The 23,929-nt window shown below is 36.1% G+C and overlaps 1 protein-coding gene across 1 annotated transcript in view; it reads left to right on the plus strand.

The window, feature by feature from the left end:
• KCNH8 (potassium voltage-gated channel subfamily H member 8) overlaps window positions 1–23,929 on the plus strand; it is a 433,959-nt gene that overhangs the window by 274,997 nt on the left and 135,033 nt on the right. Inside the window, exons 6-7 of the mRNA XM_053600548.1 lie at window positions 12,540–12,697; window positions 17,759–17,966. Of these exons, the coding sequence (XP_053456523.1) occupies window positions 12,540–12,697; window positions 17,759–17,966 (366 nt within the window). The remainder of the gene's footprint in view (window positions 1–12,539; window positions 12,698–17,758; window positions 17,967–23,929) is intronic.

The following is a 23,929-nucleotide window of genomic DNA, read 5'->3' on the forward strand; positions in this document are numbered from 1 at the left end:
AATTACCCCAAACCAAGCAACATGCTAGTGACAACCACATTTGCATTACTCAATTGTTGGAATTATGGCTCAGAAATAATTTCTTGGAATAAAATCTTAAATGTACAATATGTGTTGGCTTAGCGCCTGTGACTCAAGCAGGTCAGGCGCCAGTCACATACACCTAAGCTGGCAGGTTCAAATCCAGCCCGGGACTGCCAAACAACAATGATGGCTGCAACCAAAAAATAAGTGGGTGTTGTGGTGGGCACCTGTAGTCTCAGCTACTTGGGAGGCAGAGGCAGGAGAATCGCTTGAGCCCAGGAGTTGGAGGTTGCTGTGAGCTGTGATGCCACAGGACTCTACCTAGGGCAACAGCTTGGGGGCTCTGTCTCAAAAAAAAAAAAAAAAAAGTACAATTTGTGGTAGTGTTCATTCTGAGTAAACTGAATTTGATAGTACCTTCTAACTCTAGCCTTACTAAAGACAATGTAGTTTTATCCATATTGCCTGGAAAAAAAATAAATAAAAAATAAATAAACAGTAAAAACTATCTCAGTGCAGCAAAAAGTTAATTTGACGATAACATCTTTACTGAATACTTCGGTAGAGCATTTTTAACAAATAGCTGTGTTTAGGTAAAGCTTTAATCATTAATCCTTTTTTTTTTTTTTTTTTTTTTGGTTTTTGGCCAGGGCTGGGTTTGAACTCGCCACCTCCGGCATATGGGACCGGCGCCCTACTCCTTGAGCCACAGGCACCACCCTAATCATTAATCCTTACATCTATGAACTTACCCTATGTATAGTAAGTAGAGAAACATACGGGTTTAGAAGATTTTTTAAGAGTTATCACTGGAATATCACTGAGAAATTCTAGATATCATATTTTATTTCTATAAATAGAGGCAGGGACAGTTTTTTCTTTTCTCTCCAATAATAATGTATAATAAGGATAAACTTTCTAAGAACATAAATTTGAAATATGAACAAATAAAAATGACAACTTCCCATTTCTTTTGAGGCTTTAATAGGTGACACCATTGATACCCTACATTTCTAATACAAAGATTTAACCTCCTGAGGCAGACCTTTCACTCTAACTCAGACACTAAACCAGGTACACCTTGGCTTTGTCTCTGAAATTCCTCCTGCCTCACTCAAGTTTTGCTCTTTCTTGTTAAGTTCCTCATGTGGCTATTTGAATTTTGAATTTTGTTCATCTTATTTCCTTTCTTTGATTTGGTAATCCATCTACCACAATGAAATTCTTGGCTCTTAAATGCCTGGTGATATTGACTTGATGTCATTAGTCCCTTTACTCGAACAACCCTGAGAGAAAATTAATAAAATATAGACACTGTTTTGCTACCTAATTTGCCTTTTTGTTTGAGTGACCTAGATTACAGCACTAAAGCAAAGAACCACTCTTTACCTCAATTCTGGTATTATTGCTTGGTTCTCTTTCTACATTATGGAAATCAAATGGATGTGGCTTGATATTATTGATCTTTTTGTGACTTTACTGTTCATGATGACTGAAAATAGACTGAATTATTGAAACCACAACTAGAAATGCAATTATAGCATAACAAAAATATGAACAATTTCTATTGATGGCGTTTATAAAAATAACTATGAAATCATGATGTACTTAAGTGAGGATCTATTTTTCTCTCTGTCAAGCATGGTTCCATTATTTTAAATACTAAATATTTTATTCTATTTCATTTTTTAAGATAGCATGTTATGACTAAATTATGTCTAAATTTTGCTTTAAAAGTCAAATATATTGCTCGTATTTTAAATGATCTTAAGAGTCCTGTGAAATGTTTGAGAACATCTGTTTCTGACCATGCTGAAAATGTGGAAAGACTGGTATCTGACAAATAAGTCATTGGAATAAAATATAAAGACCATTAACAGTTTACACATATATGATAACGTGATTGATGAAAAAGGTGCCACTACAATGCATTGGGGAAAGGATGTTCTCAAAAATGAAGCTGGATCAATTGGCTAACCATCTGGAAAATATAAATATTGACATTTTAATCACATCACATACAAAATCTACTGGAAGGAATTATATACAAGATGCAAAAGTTAAAAATAAAACTCTCAGAAGACATTATAATAGGATATCTTAATAATTTGGGGATAGGTACGAATTACCCTAACAGAACAAAACTCATATCCAGAATACATCACAATTTCTGCAAGCCAGAAAAAAAGGAGAGGGGAGATTTTTATTGGACAAAAGTTCTGAATTGACATTTCATACAAGAGGAAATAGAAATGGACAATTAGTATCAATATCATTAATCGTAAGGAAAGTGAAAATAACTTCACCGGTGAAGGACTCAACTACAACATGAACCTTATAATTGAAAACAATATAAACTAAAAATTCGTACCGTCATATTAGTTTGAAGTTAAAAAAACAAAAAGAATTGGAAAATATAAAAAGAAATATAAAGAAATATGGAAGAAAAAATTTTAAAATACAAAAGTGAGATTATTTCAAGCTGAAAAAAGAGAGAGAGAGAGAGAAAATAACTTCATCATCACCAGAATGGCTAAAATTAAAAAAAAAAAAAAGCAGAAATTACCTAGGATTGGGAGAAGATACGGAACAACCTGAAATTTCATACACTATGTAAGGTGAATTACTGCAGTTTCTCTATTAAACAGTTTCCCAGTGTCTGTTAAAGTAGAAGATATATATCTTGATGACCCAGCGGTTGGACTCATAGAATGGACATACCATACCCGTACAAGGAAAGATAAATACACACATATTTGTACACATGAACGTATGTATACACAGGCTCTCCTTGTATTCATTCAGGCACCCAGGCTGACAGAAGATCCATCTTGCCACATGCTTCCATAATCATCAAGGCAGGGAGAAGAAAATGGGAAGATTTATACCCTAGCTCTCAAAATTTTACATAGAAGTCTTCCAGGCTACTCTTACTCTCACAATTTTTTGCCACAGACCACAGAGACATACCTACTCTCTTCAGATGGTAGGGAAATATAATCGTACCAGAAGCCATAGTATTTGTCAAACTGCACTAAAGAACAACATAAATACTAAAGATATTATTTTCTTCACATATGAAAATGAACATAATAGTTCTAATTAAAATGTAAAGAACTATGTAACTATTAAAAATATTATCTAGTCTAAAATTTTTCTCTCTAATGAACATATACGTGGCATTTCATACTGGGAAAAAACATTAATTATGTTAACATTATTTTATTATTTATCTCATTTTTCATTAATTCTAAGTTTTGTAACTTAGATGAGTATTTACTTCAAATGAAACAACAGACCTCAGTTATTAATGTTTTTAATTGCATGAATGAATATTATAGATGAGGTAATTCTTATATTTTCTATTATTTCTTAAACTTGCAAACTTTACTACCTAACAACTATACCTACCTACAGAATGCACGTCAAGACTTTATGTAATTAAGAATGTGCTTAAATCAAGGCTTTTAGTATATTTATGTTTACTCATTAAGTTATTTTTATTAAAAAGTATACAATAACTCCAAAGTTCAATGTCTAATTTGGAGTTACAATTCACCGAAAATGCAAATAATTTATAGGGAGCCAAAATAGATAGTATTTATGCAACACCAATACGCATGTTATGTGGAAGTCTTTTGATAAGGTAAACTTATATAACAAAATGAAAGCAATGCATAAGGACAGTATAATACAAATACTTAGCTCTAGCAGTAAGTGATGGGTTTGAACAGAGATACAGTGGAAGAGAGTGAACTGCCTTCTTTGACTTACCAGAAAATTCACAGATGGTGCTTACTTATACTTCTCAAGGTAGAATGACATCAGATAATAAAAATATGAAAACCCATGTTTAAGTGCCTAGGACTCTGCACTAGGCAAAGAACAAATACTCAATAGCAATATTTTATAGTACTAAAGTACTATAAAAGGTACTAAAGGTATTGAAACCTAAAAGGTATAACTATGTTTTATTTCTTCCATAAGAACATAAGCAGTCTATTGGTAGCAATATGTATGCATGAAAAATAATATAATTTGGGTTTTTAGGGGTTTTAAATTGGCAGTAGTTCACTTCAGTAAATACTAATGAAATGTCTCTTTTGTTTAAAAGTAAATCTCCCTAAAAACGTAATAAGGCTGCATTACAAGAGGTATTAAAACTAATCTTAAATGCATTACTAGAAGAGTTACACTCCCAATCAATTGGTAAAAATTATGAAGTTTGCACCGGGCAAGAGGTATGAACAGAATCTTCTCTGATGAAGACAGAGGAATGGCTAACAAACATTTGAAAAGAATGCTCACCATTCCGGATTGTCAGAGAAATGCAAATCAAAACCATCCTGAGATATTACCTAACCCAGTGAGAATAGCCCACATCACGAAGTATCAAAGTGCAGATGCTGGTGTGGATATGGAGAGAAGGGGATACTTTTACTTTATTGGTGGAACTGCAAACTAATTCAACTTTTTTGGAAGGAAGTTAGAATAATACTCAAAGAACTCAAATTAGACCTTCCCTTTTACTCTGCAATCCCATGAAGCAGCTACCCAGAAGAAAAAAAAATAATCTTTTTATCAGATGGACATTTGCACTAGACTGTTTATTTCAACTCAACTTACAATTGCCAAAATGTGGAAACAACCTAAATGTCCACTAACCCAGGAATGGATTAACAAACTGTGGTGTATATATATATATCATGGAATACTATTCAGCCATTAAAAAAGCTGGAGACTACATCTTTTGTATTAACATAGAGTTGGAACACATTCTTCTTAGTAAAGCTTCACAGGAATGGAGAATCCAATGTACTCAATACTAATACGAAGCCAGTAAATGATCTAATACACACCCACATTAGAGAAAAACTCAATTCAAGGTGGGGTTGAAGGAACAAGGGAGTGAGGGGGGATTACGGTGCATGGCACACCTCTTGGTGGCAGACACAATTATAAGAGGGACTTTACCTAACAAATGCAAACAGTGTAACCTAATTCCTTGTACCCTCAATGAACCTGAAACAATAAAAAAAAAAATTATCAAGTTTGGTAACATCAAGTATTGGCAAGGCTATGGAGGAACAATACCTGTGGAAGCACGGTCAGCGGGAATTGTACATATTTGCTACAGTCTCACACACTGACCAGACTGTATTTGGGATGGTAAATTTCATTCTAAGTACCCTACTAGAGTGATTTTATTTTCTTTTTTTGTGGTAAAGACTTGAAAATTCCTTTTCAAAATACACAGTGATAAGGAGACTCATTGTGAAAAGGAATAACAACTCAGCTTAAACAGAAAGGATGGCTGGTATGGGGAACTCCTATAAAGGCCAAGCCCTTTCGGGAACTAAGAGATGGACTTAATGGCTGATCTCGACTATTTTTAGAAAGGGCTTTTGAGTGGGAAAGGACAACGTATGCAGTGCTGCTGCTGAGGACAAAGCAAAAACCAAGGAAAGGGACTTACGAGAAGAAAGGCATTTCCTCTGACTTGAGATTTGGGGGAAGTAACAACTACAACATGATGGATGTGGCTACCCAATACATGGTGGTCTCAGAAAGCAGAGGGCTCATGACTGGAAGCCTCAGTCTTGATAAGGACGTGGGAGGGGGATTCTTGCCTTAGAAGAGACTTTAGGATGGAGGACTTTTAGGTCTCTAGCCTTCTATTGGGTCCATGCAGATGGGTAAAACCGATTAAGAGTCTGCCACGATGACCTTTGCCCCACTGATACAAAACAAGCCACTAGCAGCATCGACCACCTCTCCATTCACCTGGTTGCTGTTGTTCAGTTTCATTTTTTCTTCGAAATGAGGTTCCTAAGTTCTTAAATGCTGTTTCTTACCGGAACTGCTGATCTTTATTTGCTATAAATATTTTACTTTAAGATAAGCAAAAGGAACAAATGCTGACAAGACAAAGGTCGAGTGATACAAGACTCTCATCCATGGGTATTGGCAATCAATTGTAATCATCCTTAGGGCAGTTAGCCCCTCAAGCATCTTCATTAATCAGCTCTTTATTCATTCTTCTCATACCTCCTAGCTCAAATTTGCTGTGACATCGTACTGTGTTCAAAGGAGTGCCTCATAAGCCATGAAAAAACACAGAGTATCTTTAGAATATTAGTCGACAGCTGGCTGAGTTAAATATCTCTCCACCCACACTGTACTACATTGATCAATTTTTAAAGAAATAGCTAAATAAGGATATTAATGATTTTTATATGGTGCATATGCTGTTGTGCACACCATTATATTTTAACTTACTTTTTAATGAGTAAGCCAATATGATTTTAAAATTATTTCCCATCTGGCATGCATGCTAATAAAGAAATCTACTGATTTATGCCATTTTGAATTTAACCTCTTTTTGGTAGTTTCTAGTTGCGTTGTTCTTGAAGAAATCAAACAAGGAAAAGTGCATTTAACCTCTCTGCATTTTAGTATATAGAAGTAGCCATTTAGTGAGGGAGAACAGTGAAACACTTATGTTTGGAGGGCTTAACAATGACGAAAACAGAAGAGGTACACGGTTTTCTCTTAATTATTTGTCTCTTTTAATGACGCTATGTAAAACTGAAACACAAGGCAAATTCATTATTCTGCAAAATAATAACCTTTCATCGGAATCATCAGAGAAGTCAATTATATCCTGCTTCATTGTGGTGGGTATATTATGATTGGTATTTTGGGGAATTCTGTAAACCACAATGAATTTGGTAATTCTCTATTGCTCTGCTATTTACTCATTGCATATGATGCCAGTGCCCTGGACCACAAAGGATTGTTTATCCACATACAAACAAGACATTAGGCTTTCTTTTTTTTCTTTTTGAGACAAAGTCTCACTCTGTTGCCCTTGGTAGAGTGCTGTGTCATTACAGCTCACAGCAACCTCAAACTCTTTAGCTTAAGTGATTCTCTTGCCTCAGCCTTCCAAGTAGCTGGGACTACAGGTGCCCACCACAAGGCCCAGCTGTTTTTTGGTTGCAGTTGTCATTGTTTAGCCAGCCCAGGCTGATTTGAACCCGCTAGTCCCAGTGTATGTGGCTGCTGCCCTAACCACTGAGTACAGGCACCAAGCCCACATTAGGCTTTCTTAGTGGCAAATCCATTTGAGTTAATTTGCTATGGATTTTTAAAATTCAAATTCCATGTCTGTGTGTTTTGTACTTAATAGACAATTGTGCAAATTGGTAATAAATGGAGTTAAGAAGAAAAATGATGTATAAAATTTATATACTAGTGAATGCATTTCTGTATGTATGATTTTTAGATATCTCGAAATGAAAACTGTACCCTTTCAGGTGGGTTATGGATTGTCTGGAGGAAACCACTTTTTTATTGTAATAGTTGACCCAGTCACTGATTTAATTAGCTAAAAATACAAAAATCTTAAAGGAAAACAGCCACAAGGGGAGAAGCAGCTACATCCTGTGTTTGTGAAGCTCTCCTCTGTTCCTGCGATTTTCTCATGAGGAACATCAGATCTAGAATGTTCTTTTTTTCCTCATCCCAATCTTATTTTATTATGTACTTTTTTCACTCTCAAAGAACTGGTACCAGCCATCTCTCCCTTCTATTTAAGGGAATATTTACAAACGTTGCATTCTCCTGGTTTGTGAACAATACCGCTACATCCTCCTTATCCCTGGAGAGAAAGCGGAGTAAGTTCTCAGTTGTCCCTGAGACTGAGTTCAGTCACTGTATTTCCAGAATCAAAGACAGTTCATTTTCCTACATTTAATTCTTTGACTCTAATTGCATATGTTTTTACCTGGACAGTGCTAATACTGAATGTGATCTAAGGACCACAGTCAGAAATGCATTTCCTTGCATTTACCTATTGTTATTTCCTCTAAAATACATTTAGAAGTTCAGTAATCATTAAAATAATGGGAAGAAAATGGGATTGAGTGTCAAAAGATACCCTGTTTGTTGCTTACTATCTGAATAGCTTCAAGCAATTTACTTAAATCTTCTGAGTCATTGGTAACATGGGGGTTATAGTAGTCCACCTGAGAGAGGTGGCAATAGGAACCGGGCAATTAATGAATTCGAAAAAATGTTTTGTAAATACTCCAGAACTGTGTCTATTCTTATTTGTACGACTAAAGTAGTTTTATGTATCAAAATCAGCTATCCAAAAATGATACAAATGATTAGATAAACTTGGTCCTTGCATACCAGTTGTACCACAGTCCCGGAAATCTGAGAACATAATATATATCTAGATTTTTCCCCTGAAAGTAAACCTAAAAGTATTCAGGTATTTTCAAAATAAATTTGTATGTATAGATTTTTTAAAAATCATTTCCTTTACTGTTATCTTTATTTGGGTATTATAATTACTTCTTTTAAAATCAAAATCTAGTATATTTCGAGTGGGGCCTCTGGCTCAAAAGAGTACAGCGCCAGCCCCATATGCCAGAGGTGGTGTGCTCAAACCCAGCCCTGGCCAAAACTGCAAAAAAAAAAAAAATCTAGTATATTTCTTTTCATCCAATAAATTCATTTGAATAAAAAAATCATTTTTTAAAAAACTCTCTAAACTGATATTCATAATGGCTCATCCCAGAAAATGGCTATTTTATTCAGAAGTCTCAATCTCTGTTTTGTTCTTTAGTCAAACACACGGTTAATGACCCAGGTTTGAAGATGTTTCCTGTATCAGTCAACCACACACCATTCACCTCACTCTCTCATTCATGGGAGTGGCCCAGCTATGTGGATGATGGCTGCAGGTTTTCTGTGAAATTAATGACAGACATGATTATCAGTTAGTAAATATGCTAGCAATGTGTCCCTTCCATGTAGAAGGAGTTTATGGACTTATCTCAGGCTATGTGGTGGAAACCAAAGATCGCTAAAGGGCCTGCTAACAAACTCTGGATTTCTCACTCATAAAATGAAAACTGAAATGCTTTACCTGAGCTTCCTTTTTGAAAACATGAAATTAAAATCTCTTGCTTTATCTCGGTTGGTAATCTGAGCTGTTAAATTGCTTTGCTAATGCAGAAGTGCATAAGCCTCGAAAATTACAGAATACAAAGTGCCCATGTTACCTCTCAGGCTGATGGCATTCACTGCTCCTGTGTTCCCCCCTCCTGTGTAGTACACGTCACCTGGGATTTTTATCATCCTATTAAATGCTTTATCCATTAGCTTCATCCTTTCAAATCCTAAATATTAATAATTTAGATTTTCGATAAAGTATGCTTCTAACAGTGCCATTTTGAAAGTTAAATCCTTCAGAATATACTCCAGAACTTTTATTTCCTTTTTATTTCTTTTTGTTTCTTCACTTTACAAGGTTTTTTTTTTTTTTATTGTTTGGGATTCATTGAGTATATAAATAATTAGGTTACACTGACTGCATTTGTTAGGTGAATTCTCTCTCTCTGATAATTGTGTCCCTCCCCCAAGAGATGTGCCATACACAGTGACCCCCCAACCCCTCCTTCCTCCCTCCCTGGCATTCCCCTACCCCCTACCATGTATTAGGTCATTTACTGCCTTCATATCAGAATAGAGTACATTGGATTCTTGTGCCTCCATTCTTGTGGTGCTTTACTAAGAAGAATGTATTCCACCACCAACCAGATTAATGCAAAAGATGTAAAGTCTCCATCTCTTTTAATGGCTGAATAGTATTCCGTGGTATACATATACCACAGCTTATTACTCCGTTCCTGGGTTGGTGGGTATTTCCTATTTGTGTCACCAGAACGTGCTTCCTGTCCTGGGATGAGACTAGTCTCTGTTAAAGCACCAAAACACAGGGCAGTGCCTGTGGCTCAAGGGGTAGGGTGCCAGTCCCATATGCCAGAGGTGGCAGGTTCAAACCCAGCCCCGGCCAAAAAAAAAAAAAAAAGCACCAAAACACAAAGCACTGGATTAGAAATCAGGGGACTTGGGTTTAAATCTTGCTGTTTCATACCTCACTGAGAGATTCAGTACTGTGCTTCAATTTTATCCTCTGTATGACCCTGGGAGAATCACTTGGTCTAATTTATGCCTCAATTTCCTCATCTGTTAAAGGAGATAATAGAAATGACTACCTTTTAGTGTTGTTGTACAGAGTCAATGAAGTTATGATTACAAAGGGCTTAAAACTGTCCTGGGCTCACACTAAGACCCTGTGTGTTGTCTCTAAAGACAGTAGTCTGTTTTGCCACCACTCTTAAGTATCTTACCTCACAGAGCTAAAGGAGAATCAAATCATATAAATGTTGCATTAGCTTTTTATTGATACATGGCAAATTACCACAAATTTAGCTTTAAATCTTATCTGTTTTCACCCAGTTCCTATAGATCAGTAATCAGGGGATGGCTTAGCTGAATTCTCTGTTCAGGAATTTCAAATATTGAAATAAGGTGTCAGCAGAGTTGCATTTCTTTCTAGAGCTCAGGATCCCCTCTTTCAAGCTCATGTGGCTGTTGGAAGAATTCATGTCTTTGTGGTTGTAGGATTAAGATCTCCATTTTCTTATAGATGCCAGCCTGCTATTCTCTGCCATGTGGCCCTCTCCATAAAATGGCAGTGACTTTCGTCTGGGCCCCAGAAACCTGCCTCACTGACTTCCAGTCCCTGCCAGCAGTTGAAGAAAACTCCCTGTTTTTAAGGAGCTTGCCCAATTAGGTCAGACAACCCAGGAAAAATCTCCCTTTTGCCATATAATATAACCTAATCGTGATTGACATTTCAATGTGCTCACAGGTTTTATCCACACGAGAGGAGAATATACGAGGGCAAAGGTCATCAGGATTTATCTTAGAGTTCTGTCTTCCACAAATGTGAACGTGAAGTGAAAAGTAAAAATGTTATACAAATATAATGTGAGCATTATCATTTTCGCGGTATGATCATTATAGTCAGGATATCAACATATTATATTTTGTTTGATTTTTTTTTTTTAGAGACAGGGTCTCACTATGCTACCCAGGCTAGAGTGCAGTAAAGTGCAGTGGCTATAAACAAGCACAAAGAAGCCGGGCGTTGTGGCGTGCGCCTGTAGTCCCAGCTGCTCGGGAGGCTGAGGCAAGAGAATCGCGTAAGCCCAAGAGTTAGAGGTTGCTGTGAGCCGTGTGAAGCCATGGCACTCTACCTGAGAGCGGTACAGTGAGACTCTGTCTCTACAAAAAAAAAAAAAAAAAAACAAGCACAAAGAGCATTATTCTATCCTTGAATTCCTGGGCTTAAATGATCCCTTTTCCCCAGCCTTCTAAATAGCTGGGACTGTAGAAGCCCACCACTGCACCTGGGACATCATCAAATTCTTACCTTCAGATAACGCTGTTCTACTTATTTTCAATGATTTAAAGTCACTGTAAAGAGCATCCCAATTCTTCTGATAATTATGTAACTTAGACTTAGCAATGACTTCATAACTCCTGGAATTCCTAGTGTCATGGAAAAGATGACGTTTATTTCCCCCATTGCCTTTTTTGACCCTTGAACCATGGCAATGCCTCCAAAATAAAGTCCATGGAAACATCTCTCTCTGTTGGAGTCATCAGTCTATTAAATGCTCAACTATATTCATCTTTACATGTGAACATCAGTTCTAAAATTCCCTGTGCCTGGTTGTTCTCAATCTTAAATTAAGAAAAAGGTAGTATTTTCCGATGCCTTTATTTAACCCAGGAACTAAAAGGGTAGTCTCAAAGGTGTTGATTCATAAGCAGAAAGTGAGCTCACAATGGCCTACTTGGCAATGGCTTGTCATTGGACCATCATCACTCCTAAGGACCTCGTATATTGCAAAAAGCTCAATGACATATAATTGAAGGGTGATTACAACTTCCATTAAAATATGAGGAAATTTAAACAAGAAACTGCTGGTACTTTTATATTATGTGAGTGCCTTAATGGCAAGGATGAATCCCCTATACACACATAGATTAGTAAAACTTTTGTACTCAGAATTAAGTAGTTTTGAATAACATAAGGAAAACAGACTTTAAATTATATGTGCTTAAAATTATCCTGCCATTGCTGTCAATGAGATCTTCAATGAGTTAGTTTTTTCTCACTGGGATTTAGTTTCTGTCTCTAGTGTGGGAGTAACACTGTCTAGGAGACAGCCGGAGGATAAGGTGAAACAACATATGCCGATCTCTTAGAACAATGTCTGGTATATCGTCAGCACTTAGTAAGTGATGATGATGATGATGATTGCTATGATTATTTATTTTAATGAACACATGGTTCTCTGGAATATATTAAGTGTTCAGAAAATTTTACTTTCTTAACCCTCTTCAATTTCTGTTGTTGAGTTCAACAGATCTATCTAGCAGAGTATTTTGGACACTATCAATATGAAGTAGATTAGGTTACTATTTACCTAGATTTATTTAACTTTATTCAATTTTCTTTCTTCCTTCCTTTCTGCCTGCTTGCCTTTCTGTCTTCTTTCTCCTCTTCGTTTTTTTATCCTTCCTTCCTTCCTTTTTCTTCTTCCTCTCTTCCCTTCCTTTCCCAATCTTTTATTCCCAAGCAGATATTATTTTAAATTTCCGAACAACTTATGTCAGCAAGTCTGGCCAAGTTATCTTTGAAGCAAGATCGATTTGCATCCACTATGTCACAACCTGGTTCATCATCGACTTAATCGCTGCCCTGCCTTTTGACCTCCTATATGCTTTCAACGTGACAGTGGTGAGTAAAGAGTGCCCCTCCAAGTGGCTTCTAAAGTTGGCTTTATTTTTACATGTTTAGGTTTCAAATGTTTGTAGCAATTTGTGCTTCCAGGGTTTTGAACCTTCTTTAATAAAGACACCCTGGTGCCCTATGGCATGCAGTCAAGATTCTCCAGTTGAGGAAGCTACTTCTCTTTGATATTTGCATTCCTGTTTTCACTTATTCAAATCCCCAGAACCAGGAAATACAAAAAAATTAAATTTATAATCAATACGCACTAAACAAATCCTTTCATAAGGAAGCCATCTGTAAGAATTTAACCATAACTTTGTATTACCTAGAACAGTGCTGCTCAACCTGTGGGTCGTGACCACTTTGGGGTCTCCTGCATATCAGATGTTTACATTGCGATTCATAACAGTAGCAAAATTACAGTTATGAAGTAGCAACGAAAATAATTTTATGGTTGGGGCTCACTACAACATGAGGAACTATATTAAAGGGTCACGGCATACAGTAAGGTTGAAAACCCCTGACCTGAACAGATATTTGTCTCAAGAACGTGGTGAAGAGTTTGAAGATTTTCTTCTCCTTTTGTGACCTTTAACTCTCTGCTTCTTGAGTATTTATTTATTGGAAAAATGGATCAAGATAGAAGGAAATTTCAAAATTAAACTAGGCAAAATGAACACTTTTACACTGCTGGTGGGACTGTAAACTAAAACAAACTTTTTGGAAGGACGTATGGGAATCTCTCAGAAATTCTTAAAAACAGATCAGATGGGGCAGAAACCTGGACACAGCTAACATAAAACTTGGGAAGTCTCTTGAATTTACATTAATCCTTGTGCTGCCTCCCCTTGTTTGCTCTAAATCTCTCACCCCCAGGTCTCCTCACAGAAAAGAAAGCATGCCCAGCTGTAGTGGTAGGTATTTTTGCTAGTTAATAATTCATATCTTTACAAGTATTACGTGCTTTCTTATAGAAAAACTTATAGAGAGGCCATTTGTGGGCCATGAATGCAATTTTCTGCTAAAGTAGCCAGTTTGGGCATGTAAAAATATTCTAACATTAATTCAAATTAACAAAAAATCCTATTTAGTTGACAACTGTCCACAAAAAGCAGTATTCTCTCTCAAAAACTTAAAGGTATTGTTTTCAACAGTAAAGTAATCAGTGTAATCAAATATAAATATTGACTTTAGAATCAACACAGAATTGTGATCCGGACTCATTAGTACAGACTTGTGCATTTGTTAATTCCCTGTACAATAGAAGTTTTTCTTTTCTCTTTCTTTCTTTTTTCTTTTTAAGGTGGTAAGTTGAGAGTGTCAACATCTTTAAGAGGCTTATGACTCAACTGAAAGGAAAGCACCTAGAAAAAAATCTAGTATATATCAATCAGTGCTACACTGAATTGTTTTGTAGGCTTTCCAAAGTGCTTTTTAAGATGAAATTTGACTAGATAAGTGTATTATAACAAAAGTGTAATGACTTAAAACAAGGCTTTGCAAGACTGCAAAAGAAATCCAAAATAAGTATATCATTCACAAAGGTTGAAAAAAAATTTCCTAATTCTCCTGGCAAATCAGTTAAATAAATGACATTTAATAGAATTTTAAGTTAATTTTCTGCTTTGCTGCTAAATACTAATATAACATTCTATGTTCCATTTTTCTTTGGATACTGAGCGAATAGAATCATTTAAAATATTATTGAGATATATATAACATATATGTATCTATCATTAACATCCTCATTGACTAATTAACATGGATGAAGAATTTTTTCAAAAGTCTAATTCTCATGTTTTTTATGAAGTTTAAATACGTGTATACTTCCGCTGCTCTCCTGGTTTCTTTCATTGTTCTGTCTTATGAAATCTGGCACAAACACTTTGTAAAGAAACAAGGTATAGATCACATCTATGTCAAAAAGAAGGTAAAAGAAGGAATCTCTCTTTTATCAGTGATACTTATCCATTTTTCAGAGGAGTAAGCATATGATCATTTAAAAAGTTGATGCATAAATTTTTTACACCCTCTTACAGGTTAGTCAGGATGAAATAATCTGTTTGAATGGAAAAACTTGTTTAAAGTATTATATTTCCTACCCTGAAAAACATAAGTGATGAGGAATAATTTATAAATTATGCTGTTATACAGCAGAAACTTATTCCCCCAAAAGGAAACAAACAAATTAAAAAATAACCAAAAGTATCTGATGATCTAAAATGTATCCATTTACCTGGATGGAGTTGAAATACATTCTTCTTTGTAAAGTATCGCAAGAATGGAAAAATAAATAATCAATGTACTTCATACTAATATGAAATCAATATATAAACAATTACATTCTCATAACAACAACAAAACACTAGTACCGTCCAGTTAGGGGTAAAGGGAAGTCACTGTGCGAGAAGAAGACCCCCTGGGGGAGGGGCTTTTCGACAAATGGAAGTTCACCCTGGAAGTGAGAACAATGTAACCTAAAAATCTACCCTCATGTTAATTTGAAAAAAAAAAAAATACTCAGAAATAACTATATTAGAGATGCCAAGAAATGTACTGTGTGCTTTGGCTTCAGCTCCACTCACGTGGAATTTAAGTACAGTTAACACACTTACTTATGGAAGTCTATGTATCACCATGAAAGGCACCGTAAAATGTGAAATTGTGAGTGAGACATAGAAAGGGTGAAGCGTAGACAAGGCAATCAAGTTTTATCACTTGCCGTCTGAGTGACTTCCTTAGGGGAAGTTAACATCAAAATAGGCCTAAAATGAGCATTAAAAAATTTCCACATGGTTTATGAGCAGCCTGAAAAAGCAATATTTTGATAGAGTGCTTTGCTAAGTACCTGACATCTAGGAAACTTTACTACCTGCTAGTTAGCATGCCTACCAGCACCATCTCTGCTAGTTTAGCCGGGAGGTGGTCATATCCACTTGGCAAATGGGGAAACTGCCACTTGATAGGAGATTTTGATGAATGAACCCCATAATGGTGACAAATTTAGAACATCTCAAGAATAAAAAGAATCCTCTCCTTTTGTCAAACATGAATGTCCTTCTAAGTCAAATACCTTTCTTTCTTCTGTCATTCATCAGGAACCAAAATTCACATTTATAGCAGAAAGATATTGGCTCTAACAGGAGCAAGTATAAGCTAAAAGAAAATATGCCAGCCAAATCACCAGGACTTCCTCATCTGGACACCCAGATTCACGTTGCTCCCTTTTGCAAATGACTCTTATTCTGATATAAGGGCAGCTCCACACTCTTCCCTCCAATATCCCCTTTCTGGTCAGGGAATGTAATATGTGCAGAGGGCATCCTCTAATTGGGGGCTTCCGTTCTAGGTCTCATTTCACTTACAAATTTTCAGCTATCTGTCAAATTCATCTGCCTATAAAATAAACCCCACCTTCACTAATTTCTGTAAACAATAAAGTAGAGATTACAAAACTCTACCTGATCATCTAGCTAATCACAAGCTTGAGAAATGACAGAAGAGAATGTGGCTGAGATGGAGGATAAAGTAAAATGTGACTCAAAAGAATGACAAAAAGAAATGAAAGCGCACAGCTGGATAGCTGTTAAGTTCCTCATATACGCTTGTAATTTGATTGTATTTGCATATAGGATAACTCACAAGATTACAATTGCATACAATGTTTTTGAATATCTCTTTCTATTCTGAGCTTGGGATATTTATACCTTAACTGATTGAACACCTACCGTGTGTCAGGCATCTTTCTAGATATGTTTTCTTAGAGATAAGGGAGATGACTAGCAGGGGAAAGAATTTAGCAGAGTCAACTAACTCTGACTAAATACAAAGGTGAGCTCACAAAAAGTCCTGAGCTTCTCCATGATTATGTTTTATAAAGGAAAGAGTGTAATGACAGCCATACGAATCACCTCTTTCCCCTCAATGGTTTCCCCAAAGAAATTAGGCAAAGTTGAGGAATCCGTCAAGCTCTGCTTTCATCAGAGTTGATGTTTCATTTATCTTTTTTATTTTAGAATGCTCTCTGAGGTTCTTTGAGGATGTGAAGAGTATGAGTTGTGTGCAGTGCACCCCTTAATGCTGGTATTGGTGTCTCTTTAACACCAGAGGTGCACATTTTTCAGCTGGACCCTTATGTCAGGAAAATAATCCCTTAGCTTCAAGTCTGCTGTTTTAGCACATGCACAGGCAGTACCAAGGAGACTTTTCCAAAATGTTTGCTTGCTATCATTTCAGTTTCCTAAGCATGTTTGAGAGCAAGCTCAGAATGTATATTCTCTGGGCAAATGTGTTCTCTGACCATTGATAATATTAGATAAAAAGTAATGTAGCACATGAGGTGGGAAATACTACTGGTACTTGTGAGTAGAACTTACTCAAATTTGATGGTTCTTCTTATTTTAACAAACAAATTCTAAGTTATTTTTATTTCCAAGCTTTTACTTCAATTTATATGGATTATATTGTTATAAAGCAACTCCCTTACTTGCAGAAGGGGAAGAAGGGTTAAAGAAAATGTGTGTAAGGGGAGACATCTTATGTATAATCCTATCAGAATGTATGAAATTGTATGAAATCAGAGAAAAAGATAAATCCTAATTAAAGAAGGTAATTATTTACTCAAAGAAATTATCCTCTTCATCCTATCCTTTATCCTAGCCTCTTTTATCCTGTCACCTTCTGATATAATACATCAAGAACTAAGAAAATAGTCATTAACATGACCATGGTATTTAAATCACTATACTTAATTTCAAGGACTTTTCAGAGCAGATAAAGTTAAAGTAAATGGTACCGCTTGAATTTAATCCATGCACCAAGTCAGGGGTGTCCAACTTTTTTTCTTTTCTGTCACACATTGGGGAAAATAAGAGTTGTCTTGGGCCACACATTCAATACACAAACACTAATGAAATCTGATTGACAGCAACAAGGTCCGTGTATACTTTTTGTGATAGCCAATGCCACCCAATAAGCAAAAGGGTCCTCACAAAATCAGCATGTGACCCGCGGGCCGTAGGTTGGACACCTCTGCACCAAGTTATGCTGCTCTGTCTCCTGCCACAGGTGTCCCTTGTGCATCTTCTAAAGACGGTGCGGCTGCTGCGTCTTCTGCGTCTCCTGCAGAAGCTGGACCGTTACTCCCAACATAGCACAATCGTCCTGACTCTGCTCATGTCCATGTTCGCCCTCCTCGCACACTGGATGGCGTGTATTTGGTACGTCATTGGAAAGATGGAGAGAGAAGACAACAGCCTTCTGAAGTGGGAAGTTGGTAAGGGTTTATGTTTGTCACATTTTCTGTTTTTTAAGTTGCAGAGGAAGATTTCCTTGAATTTGGAGGCGGTGAGAAATGAGTCTATAAATATATTCCTTCTTACTGTCAATTTGTTTCATTTATTTATTTGGATTCGTAATATCAGTAATTTCTTTCAAAAATGTTTTCTCTAACTACCTTGTATTTTTTTCCTAAGATTGGTGAGTTTAACTTTCAAGTTAAAGTGACTGTTCAAAATGATTGGCAACGCCATAGAAATGGTTAGATAAATAACCTGTGATCTTATCTTGCCCTGTTATGAAGGTGGGGATCATAATAGCCAATCACTGGGTAACTGGCCCATGGCCTCACACTGAAGTATTTTAAATCCTAAGGAAAAGATAACTTGTATTTGAGGTACTGTATAATACTAATAAAAAAGAAGTCCCCAACATCTTTCCATTTAAAAAGCGTGAGACAAAGCTATCTTATTGGCACGCTCTCCACATTTAACACACTTTAAGAATTTGTGATGGTAGAAAGGATTGAATATTTACTGACATAATTTTTAAAAGTTTATGTCCCCATAATGCATGGGAGTTTAAGAGAGATTTTCTAACTCTTACATAATTCTGCATAAATGAATCTGAAACACTGCACATGAATACATTTTTAAACTTACGTCAACCACAAGAAATTTATAGAAAATGAAAATTCTCAAGACTGTAAACCTGTCCTAAAATATCTGCATTCTTCTCACAGTCATCCCCATTAAAGTACTGTCATAGTACCCTAGGTAGAATGTTTTTTTTTTTCTTAATCTAACATTTAATCAAAAGAATCTGCTTCTTAGTTGGCTAGAAAATTCTTCACTTACCTTCTCCATAAAAAATCATTTTTGAACTTTTGAAACAACCTTAGACCTTTGCACAGGAGTCACAGGAGACTCTTAGGGAAAAAAAAATTTTTGAAGCCCAAACTTTTCATATGAGCACTTAGTGTCTAAATGTAGTTGGAACATGGAACATCCCTATGTTGGCTTTCATAATGCCACTCTCTTACTATAGGACATATATATAAAGACTTCAAGAAAGCAGGTTTAAGAGAATAATATTTTGTCCAGTTTATTTAAAATGCCCCTCCACTTCTCAATTTTATTCCTGAGCTACACAAAGCAACTGATATGTGCTGATAAATTTCATCTCAGAATGGTTTTAGTGCTTCTTTTTCAAAGAACTTTCTTTGCCTTATTGTGGATCTCAAGTTTCAGAAACAAAAGGAAGGGAGAAACAACACTACAGACTGAAAGCTAAAATACAGAAGGTTCCAAAAAAATGCATATGCATTTTAAGAAAGGAAAAAACTATGAAATCTGTAGTTCTCAAGTCATGTTTGACTTCTGCAATTATAATAGGTGCTCAAATGTGACTTGTATTCTTTTGTTATCAATACATATTGAGTATTATAATTTTAATGCAGTTATTTTTTCCTTTTTAAAAATGTGTATGGATTTTGTTTTTGCACCCTCTGTATACTAGATACAAATGAAATCAAATGAGAAAGAAACAGAGAGAAAGAAAAGTTGGTCAAAGGAGGATGAAGGTATGGATCGTTCATGGACTAAAACATTTTCCATCCATCAATATTTTGCCGTCTATAACTCTCTCTTGAAGACTTCCTTATCACATACTAAAGCATCTTCTTAATGGTGTTCAGTGAATTACAGCATTAGATCACTGCCTTTTGTTTTGAATTCATATTAAAATTCTGACTTGTGGTCAGCACCTGATTCCTTTTTAGACCTGACCTAATTTCCTTCAGGCCCCAGACCTATATACTCATATTAATTTGTGAGGCTTGTCTAGTCTGAGAGTCTCCAGATGGGGAAATTTAGCTTATTCACGCTCTCAAATTTAGTTACATGAGGAATGTTTTTGTTTCATTTCCAGTATGCCAAACCTGTGGCAGAGATACAACCTAGCTGTGTTCTGTACACAAACATACAGACATATTTATTAGCCAAGAAAAAAGGAGCCAACCACATGAACTGCCTTGATATTACCCCTTACTCATACTCTTAGTCCTGGGGGTGTGAGTCAATGTAAGGTAAGGGAAGTTGTGAGCTGGAACTCCACCCATAGAAAGCAGAGGTTGATGCAATGGTAGGAAGCTCATTGGGCTGGAGGCAACAGTCCTCTCCTATTATCATGGTTCCATCGCGAATCAACTATCACCTTTGCAATAACTTTGTTCACCTATCTGGGTCTCAATTTTCTCACCTACAACATAAGAAAGCTCACCATGTAACTTCAAAGTCAGTTTATGACTTTTGTGACAGAACAATGCCAGTGTACTCCATATATAAATATTTTTCTTATTATTATAGCTCAGCATTCACATAAACCACCAATTACAGCTGTCCAATATCAACTGGCTTGAGGATATGCCAGAAAGTACATCCTATGATCATGGCATGTCAAGGAATTAATATGTTTTACTCAATTATGATAGGAATAACTGAACATTTATTTTTAGAGAACTAGATTTCTTGTCCAAATACCTCTTGGGATATGCTAGTTATATCTGTAACCATTTGGTTTATAGACTTGGCTACTAGGTTTTTCACTTGCACTAAAACTACTTGCATCACTTGTTCATTTTTTTTTTTTTTTTTGAGACAGAGTCTCACTATGTCACCCTTGGCAGAGTGCTGTAGCATCACAGCTCACAGCAACCTCAAACTCTGGGGCTTAAGCCATTCTCTTGCCTCAGCCTCCCAAGTAGCTGACACTACCGGTGCCCACCACAACCCTGGCTATTTGTTGTTGTTGTTGTCATTGTCATTGTTGTGTTGCAGACCCTGGCCAGGTTTGAACCCACCAGCCCCAGTGCATGTGGCCGGCGCCCTAACCACTGAGCTCTGAGCGCTGAGCTACTTGTTCATTTAAAACATTCTCCAGCTGAAATTGAGACACAAATTGAACACTTATCTCTTCCCTACCTAACTTAGCAGCTGAGAATGTAGGCTAATTTAGTTTTTAATTTGTTCACTAATCATGTTTTACCTTTTTTTGGTCTAATTACCATGAATCCAAAAAAATTAATCACACAGATAAAATTTGACTACCGAACACATTATTCTTCATTTTTTTGGTTACCGTGAGATGTATAAAATATATTTATCTTCCCTGAAGACAGAATTTCTTTGTAATCACTGTTAATGGTCCAATGATTTTTTTCCTTTTGTTTTTTGTCAATTCACTAGAGAGGAGTTACATATCCTCTCTAGTGAATTTTGTATCATATCAAATCAGAGTTAATCTTTAAAAGATGCCAGAGTGTCACTTTATAGGATAACTGTTTTCAGAAGGAAGATTTAATACTCATAGATTTGTTATATGAGAGGCTGGTTATGAAATGATTTGCCTGGTGTATCTTTACTTAATATATTCATATATTTATATTAATACACCACTTGTAAGAAATTTTAAGGAATTCTGAGGTTTGGCTTATTGTTTTTTTTAGACCTGGGAGGACTTTAGTTCAAGTCTTTAATTTATGAAGAGAACCCTGGGGTCTGGATGTTATGTAGTATATGTTCCATAATAAAAAGGAGTTGTTGCTTTCCATTTTATCCACTGCCATATCTCCACTGTGGCATACAATTCCTGGCCAGTGTGGAAAAAACTTTTTTGAGTAAATCTATGTCCCAGGTTATTACATGATGAAACGTCCATCACGGTACAAGAACCTAAATCCTGTAACTCCTTGTCTAGTACTCATTCTAGTAACTTTGAATATTATGAAATTACAGACAATGGCTATTTTGCAAACTTGGGCAAGGAAGGTTGAGAGGAGAACACACGAGGTTATCACTTAAGATTTGGTCATTCATTCAAAAGATACAGAATTTTTTAGTATCCATTACTTGCTTGGTCCTGTGTTAAGCACTTGTGATACCAAAACAAATAACATGTTTAATACCTTGGAGCTTAAAGACTAGAGGGAAAACAGACGAATGATTCAGTATATTACAATAGGATCCATTTCATAACAAGAATACATGCAGAGGTGTGGCAGTAAATCTTACAAGAATATCAGCAAAAGCTTTTCAGAGAGGACTTGAGTTTTAAAGGATGAATAAGTGGGTCTTGTCTGTTTAAGTGCTGAGGAAAGGGCATTCATGACAGCAGGGACACATATGTTAATCAGGTCAGTAAAATTGGAGTAAAGAGGGAAGCGGAGTGAGAGGGTGGGTGCTAATAGACTAATGAGGCTAAAAGGGCAAGTAGTAAAAGACCAGATCTTTAAAAACAATTCACACTACGCTTTAGAGTTTAGATTTCATCCTAAGGCTGCAGTGAAGTATGAAGTTCTCTCTGGAGCAGAGATCCTCTGAATATAGAACACCATGAAACAGGAGATCTTTCATTCTACTTCATTTTTAGTTTCTGTAAAATAGAAATAGTAAGAGTGCCTCCCTCATTGTCGTTGCTACCCTGTTTCCCCGAAAATAAGACAGTGACTTATTTTAAGGTGTGCTCCCAAAGATGCGCTAGGTCTTATTTTCAGGGGACGTCTTATCTTTCCTGTAAGTAGGTCTTATTTTTGGAGGATGTCTTATTTTCAGGGAAACAGGGTAGTGTTAAATAAGGCAACCTATATAAAGCATTTAGAATTGTACCTGGCACCTAGTAACTGCTCAATAGCTATCATAACTGCCATCGTTGTATTGTGACAATCCTTCTAAAGAAAGAAAGTATTGTGAGCTGTGACTATACCATTTTATAGGAAAAGGTTGTTAAGAAATAGCATAAAAAGTCTTGTGGTCAGAGTTTAGTTGTAGTGCTTACCAACAAATCGTATGCCCTTGTATATCTTCAGAATAATTTATTTGCACTAACTTTCAATTTGAAAGTCAGTTTCTGAAAATTCAGTAATTTTTACATGGGGTCACAATTGCATACACAGAGGGAAGTTTCCTTTCAAGGCTATTATAGGGGACAGGTTGTGTATCTACCCTACAGACTTGGTATATATCAAATTTTTAAGTATAATGCTTCAAGGGTTAAGATTCAACACTATATTAAAAAGACATATTACAACTGACTCACAGAGTGCTTTTTGGAATTCAATTATTATTATTATTATTTTTGGCTGCAAAAAAATGTTTCAGAATGATCTCTTTGTGGGGGATGAGGGAGCGTTTTATTTGTTTTCCACCAGAGGGGTATAATAAATACCCAACTAAAAATGTGTAAAGAGGCACATTTTCTTTGTATCTCAATCAACGTAGACATATAATGTTTAATTATTGCTATGAAGTTCAATTAATGACAACTATAATAGTCAATTAATGATATTGAATTAGCCTTTGAAGAACTCCATTAGGATCCTGGTAAGAGTTCTGATTTTAACTCTAAAAGATTCGGTTTGAATCCTGCTTCATGAATTTGCTAGGCTTGTGATTTTGACTAAGATGACCTCAGTGCATGACTTTTTACTAACAATCTCAGTTTTCTCATCTATAAAATGGCTGTGATAGTACCAACCTTCGTAAATACTCACTTCACATAGAGTCTGGTGCACAGTATGTCCTGTAGCTGGTAACCACCATCGCTACCTCTGCTGCCACCACCTCCTCTGCTCTTATCACTAACTGAAGCCACTTGCAAACCCCAGCCACCTTCTCAAACTTACATCAGTGAGCTGTGTAGGACTGAAATAGCAATACTATCCAAATCTAGTGAAGAAATGATATTTGTATATCGGTCATGATTCTTGTTGGCAAGCAAAACCAAAACAATAAATTTGTTAGAAATACGTTCAAACCCCGCATGAGAAGACTAGAGAATGAGACTTGGTAAAAGGACATAAACTAAGGCAGACCCAGGTTCCCCAGTGCCAGAAGCTCGGTTGTGGCTTCCCCAAAGATGGCTTGAATATGTTCCTGCTCCTAACTCCCCTTCACCTCTGATTCA

This window comes from Nycticebus coucang, chromosome 8 (genome assembly GCF_027406575.1).
Source record: "Nycticebus coucang isolate mNycCou1 chromosome 8, mNycCou1.pri, whole genome shotgun sequence".
NCBI classification, from domain to species: Eukaryota; Metazoa; Chordata; class Mammalia; order Primates; family Lorisidae; genus Nycticebus; species Nycticebus coucang.